At 49.0% G+C, this 6,000-nt stretch overlaps 1 protein-coding gene across 3 annotated transcripts in view; it reads left to right on the top strand.

Annotated features, from left to right (window-relative positions):
• The first annotated feature begins 447 nt into the window (after positions 1-447).
• The window catches only part of ZER1 (zyg-11 related cell cycle regulator), a 69,189-nt gene continuing 63,636 nt past the window's right edge, over positions 448-6,000 (top strand). For all 3 annotated transcript variants that reach the window (XM_073541129.1, XM_073541132.1, XM_073541131.1), the window contains exons 1-3: positions 448-660; positions 3,831-4,091; positions 4,562-4,712. In XM_073541129.1, coding sequence (XP_073397230.1) covers positions 3,934-4,091; positions 4,562-4,712 — 309 coding nt within the window. In that variant the 5' untranslated portion in view covers positions 448-660; positions 3,831-3,933. The remainder of the gene's footprint in view (positions 661-3,830; positions 4,092-4,561; positions 4,713-6,000) is intronic.

Genomic DNA, 6,000 nt, shown 5'->3' with positions numbered 1-6,000 from the left:
GTCACTGACCTCACTCCCCACTGCTCACTGACCCAGGCACCAGAGAGACAGCTGAGACACATGTGTAATGGAGGCTTCTCTCCCTGCACCAGACAGCAGAGACAAACACTCCTGCCTGTCACTGACCTCACTGCTCACAGACCCAGACACCAGAGAGACAGCTGAGACACATGTGTAACGGAGGCTTCTCTCCCTGCACCAGACAGCAGAGACAAACACTCCTGCCTGTCACTGACCTCACTGCTCACAGACCCAGGCACCAGAGAGACAGATGAGACACATGTGTAACGGAGGCTTCTCTCCCTGCACCAGACGGCAGAGACACATGCGTAATGACGTCGTCTCTTCCTGCCTTTGCTGTCAGAACACGCCCCCCTGGTATGACACGCCCCCAGAATGACATCACACCTGGAAGGAGCCCATACAGTCTAGCATTTACCGTCCGGTTGCTATGGGGGCAAAACGGAAGTGACGTCAGAATTTGTTGACAGCGGAGCCCGAAGGATGCCCTGTGAGCAGGAGGAGGAGGATCGGCTGTGAGGACGGCCCGGAACGGAGCGGGAGGATCTCGGAGCCCCGGAAGGTTTCCAGCAGGTTCTGTGAGGGATCCGTCCCCGGAGGAGGACAGGACGTGCCGACACACCGGGCTGCTATTAAATGGTGAGGACATGTCCTCCTGTATGATTATCGCCCCGGTCTGCACCTCTCCGCCTGTACCTGGAGTAACACAGGGCACTGCACTGCATACTCTGGGAGATGTGACAACCAATATGGTCTCCATTACCAATCCTGCTGAGGTTGTCAGCCATCTCTCCCCACCTTCTGAGTGGTAAATCTGCCCCCGCTCTAATATCTTCCATATCACTACACTAGTGGGTGGGTTTCACATTCAGGAGCCTGGGAAAGCTGGGTGACATCCACTATAGTCAGAATTACCAGTGATGTACAGGTTGTCACGCCTCGATTCGTATGGTAAATTATTGATGTAGCCTTCACACTCGTAGTGCTGTATATAGTTGTGAATTTGTCACTCAAGAGTCCAGTAAAGCTGAGTGACAACCACTATAGTCAGAATTACAAGTGCCATAGAGGTTGTCACCCCCGTCTCCTGTACGGGAAATTATTGATGTAGCCTTCACCATCATAGTTCTGTATAAAAAGGTGCATCTGGCTTTCAGGAGTCTGGGAAAGCTGGGTGACAACCAATATGGTTGCGAATAAATCGCCCACAGAAGTTGTCAGCCAGTTTCCCCAACACCTGTATAGTAAATCCGCCTAGATGTGCAGCAATGTAGTCCCATTACCCCTAGACAAATATTTAGAGGTGTAGGAAAGCTGAGTGACCGCTAATAAAGCAATCATTACCGATTCTGCAGGGGTTGTCACCAAGATTTCCTGAAACCTAAAGGGTAAATTGCCTAAAGGAGCATTGCTCTAAGTAGACAGGTTTTCCATTTAGACATCTGGGAAAGCTGAGTGACAACCAAAATAGTCAATATTACCAGTGCTGTAGCGCTTGTCCCCAGCTTTACCTGACTCCTGACTGGTAAATCTACCTGTATGTGCATTGATACATCCTGCACTCTCATAGCACTATATAAATAGGTGGATATGCCATTCAGTAATGTGGGAAAGCTGAGTGACAACCTGTATGGCTATGATTAAAGCTTGCACAGAGGTTGTCACCCAACCTTTCCTGACTCCTGAATGGTAAATGTGCCTGGATATGAATCGATAAACCTCCCCATCATTACTGTAAGTAGACGGTCTGGGAGAGCTGAGTGACCACTAATATAGTAATCTTCCTTACCGGTCCTACGGCGGGTGTCTCTCAGCTCGCAGTCATTCATTTTTCCTGGTCTCCTAAATGGTAAATCTGCCTAGATGGATTCTTCTTCCACTCTCATATCAATTCATAAGTAGACAGATGTGACATTCAGGAATCTAGGAGAGCTGTGTGACTTATATTGCCATCATTACCAGTGCCAAAGAGAGTGTCTGCAAGAGGTGCATTGATGTGTTCCTCATTTCCATACCTTGCCATTCAGGAGTTTGGAAAAGATGTGTGACAACCAATGAATATAGTAAGAGCAAACCGATGGCACAACTCTCTAATTGTGGTGCACAGGTAGGATCCCCAATCCGTGACAAATCTAATTATAAACTTGGCACACACACGTGGAATCCAATGCAAATGGTGGGTTAATAAGGTACAGTACATACAGTAACGTTTCGGTCTATATGACCTTCATCAATGTACCCTAAAAGAATTCTGTAGTTCCTATTGTTAGGGCAAAAAAGAGGATAATTCGTAGCCGAAATAAGGAGGCAGCTTGGGGCTGTTTGCCTTTGAAGGTGCAGAAAACAGCATGGACACGGCATCCGCCGCAAGTCACGGGTGTTCTTGTTGTTCACACCCGTGACTTGCGGCGGATGCCGTGTCCATGCTGTTTTCTGCACTGAGCACCTTCAAAGGCAAACAGCCCCAAGCTGCCTCCTTGTTTCAGCTACGAATTATCCTCTTTTTTGCCCTGACAATAGGAACTAGAGTTCTTTTAGGGTACATTGATGAAGGTCATATAGACCGAAACGTCACTGTATGTACTGTACCTTATTAACCCACCATTTGCATTGGATTCCATGTGTGTGTGCCAAGTTTACAATTAAACCAATGAATATGACCATGATTGCAGGTTCTGTACAGCTACCCTTGGAGTGCTATGAGCACGTTAGATGAAGCCTCCTGAGAGCGCGCCTCCCTTTGATGTCCTCTGGATGGCGCTGATAGAGATCAGCGTTGTGTTGCCTGGTTGCAGACCAGTCCTCCCGCTCTGCATATTGTGCATCTCTCCTGGTGTTAAAGTATAAAACGTCTTTACGAGGGAATGGCAACTTAAGTAATTCCCCGTCTTACAGCTCAGTTTCTATATGGAATGTCGTCACCATCTCTCAGAATTCCCCGTGTTCCCTGGCTTTATGAGCTGCTGTGCACCTGATAACGCGCCGCTGATGGTTTCACCTTCAGTTTGCAGATGATTTGATAACCGTCACTGTGCCTGGAGCTTCTGTGCTAATGGGGTCCAGTGTTGGACAAGCAGAATGCAGGCTGTATCCTGTATTGTTGCAGAAGCGAATCTGCAGGAGCCTGAATCTTATAGCTGTTCTGTTATTGGACCAAAGACTTGTGGTCCCACTTTGATCCCCAGGGTGTGGGGGGGCCCAGATGTTTTATATTGTGCAGTGCGGTTGCTCTTCATCTACGTGACTGTCTTGCGCTCTCCCCGTCCGGATGATGGTCCCCTTGTTCATCCTTGGATGCAGAGAGAGAACATCAGCCAGGGCAGTGGAGTAGGGTGCCAATGTTGCCATGCACAGTGGTATAGATGCCCATGAATGCATTTATGTATCCATCAGACAGTTCTGAGCAGCGATCGTACCGTACTGGTGGCACAAAGGAATGGATAGCGGCCAGCAGCACTCACTTCATTACCGTCACTGACTGATTACTGCTTATTATTGTGTCCCGCACCAGCAGAGCTTGCAGTCTAATTACAGAGCCCCTGTATTATCTATTTGATTCCCTCCCTCTGGTGAAGGCGATCGTCTTGAATCATAGCACCACCATAGACCGATTGTGTGCACTTGTTATATCTGCCAGGTAGCAGACCCAGGGAAGGGGCAAGCCGTAGTCTCCTGTATCTTTTATGAAGGTCGTCTTTTATGATTACCTTTTGCACACTGCCACTAACCCAGATGGTCTCTTTAGTTCACAAGTGTCTACACCCAGTATAGGCCACACACTCCTATCAAGGTTTTCTTTATACCTACAGAGCGGCACCTCAATGTCCCAGAAGAGTTAGCCTTGGAGGAGGGCATCATTGTCCTGGTGCCCATTCTATCTGGCAAGCTTTTCCCCTACAGCCTCACAGCAAGATGGCAACAGACAGCCCAGAATCTCTCATGACCATCTCTACTGACTTCTGCCTCCGAAACTTAAGGGGGACACTCTGCTACCTCTTAGACAATGACATCCTTCGCCTACATCCAGATATCTTCCTGCCCAGCGAGATCTGCGACCGACTAGTCAACGAGTAAGTAATGGAGTGGCCAGTGCTGTGCCTATTGAATGTGGGTAGGACTGGCAGCTCTTAAGTTTAGAGATGTCCTTAAAGGAGTTGTCCAGGACTTAATTATTGATGACCTATGCTTAGATTGGGGGGTCGATACCCCAACAATCTTCTGTTTGGAGCTTCTGCTGCTGCCGGAAGTACAGAGCATATAGAGCCAGAACAGCACATGTTGTGGCCGTTCTCAGGAAGTGCAACTCTGCTCCCATTGAAGTGAATAGAAGCTACTGTACGCAAGTATGACCATTATACAGTGTACAGAGCTGCGTTGTTCTGGCTCTGCACATAGCGGCTCCCACAGTGGCTGGGTGTATACAAACAGCCGATCCATCGGGCTCCCCGAATAGGTCATTAATATCTCACACCTGGACAGCCCCTGTAAATCTTGGTATGTGACTTTTCCCATGTATGACCAAGACCTTTCTTTTTTTCAGATACATTGAGCTGGTGAACGCAGACAGTGGTTTTGAGCCCCACGAGAGTTTCTTTAGTTTATTCTCGGAGCCGCAGAGCACGAGACTCACCCGGCTGCACCTAAGGGAGGACATCGTCCAGGACCAAGATCTAGAAGCCATCGCGAAACAAGTGAGCACAGCCGTATCTGTGTCTTTCTCGTGTTTTAGAAATTGGCAGGTGACAAAGGGCGTCCTTATCTCAGGTCTATTTGCATTTACTCCATGTCCCTGATTCAGATACAGGACACCGCTTCCACCGCTCGGAAATGTGATCTGTGAGCGCGCGGATTGGTTTCCATTACTCTTGTGGGGGAATCATTTGATCCGGGGGTAATCCGTGCACCTGTATTGTGTGACCAGCGTTGGTTTGGCTTGTACGTCTGCATATTAATGTTGTTGTCATTGAGTGCCGTAACTTTAGGTTAGTGAGGTTGCAGGCGATGGTGTTCGGTTTCTGTGCTTACTCGGCTGTTGCCGTACATCTGAGTCATTGGGTATTCATGGCTGCTTATTCCCTGGAGTGGCCACCCCCTATTGTTAGGCTCAGTGGGGGGGGGGGGGCAGGCTTTACACCTTTTTATTTTTTCTTTGTTGTCTGAGAAAGGCCTAAAGTATTTATCGTAAACATTTTTTTCACATTTTTAGTTTCTCTACATGCTCACTGCAGTCTCCAACAGAAGCCAAAAGTTTTTCGTTCTCACTTGTAAGAACATTAGATCCAAGGATGGCATCAAACTCCTTTGTTTTGTGAGCTTGGCCTGCAAACCGAGATGTTGGGAGTGTGCTTTACGTACAAAGATGTTGAGAGCGCGTGCTCTGTCAACCCGGGTGTCGTGAGCGTGCTCTACTAACCTGTGTATCATGAGCGTGCTCTGCCAACCCGTGTATCATGAGCGTGCTCTGTCAACCCGTGTATCATGATCGTGCTTTGCCAACCTGGGTGTCGTGAGCGTGCTCTACTAACCTGTGTATCATGAGCGTGCTCTGCCAACCCGTGTATCATGAGCGTGCTCTGCCAACCCGTGTATCATGATCGTGCTCTGCCAACCCAGGTGTCGTGAGCGTGCTCTACTAACCTGTGTATCATGAGCGTGCTCTGCCAACCCGGGTGTCGTGAGCGTGCTCTGCCAACCTAGGTGTCGTGAGCGTGCTCTTCTAACCCGTGTATCATGAGCGTGCTCTGCCAACCCGTGTATCATGAGCGTGCTCTGCCAACCCGTGTATCATGATCGTGCTTTGCCAACCCGGGTGTCGTGAGCGTGCTCTACTAACCTGTGTATCATGAGCGTGCTCTACCAACCCGTGTATCATGAGCGTGCTCTGCCAACCCGTGTATCATGATCGTGCTCTGCCAACCCGGGTGTCGTGAGCGTGCTCTACTAACCTGTGTATCATGGGCGTGCTCTGCCAACCCGGGT

The sequence above is a fragment of the Dendrobates tinctorius genome, unplaced genomic scaffold (genome assembly GCF_039654945.1).
Source record: "Dendrobates tinctorius isolate UK_male_01 unplaced genomic scaffold, ASM3965494v1 ptg000120l, whole genome shotgun sequence".
NCBI lineage: Eukaryota > Metazoa > Chordata > Amphibia > Anura > Dendrobatidae > Dendrobates > Dendrobates tinctorius.
This window is presented reverse-complemented; position numbering and strand designations above follow the sequence as displayed.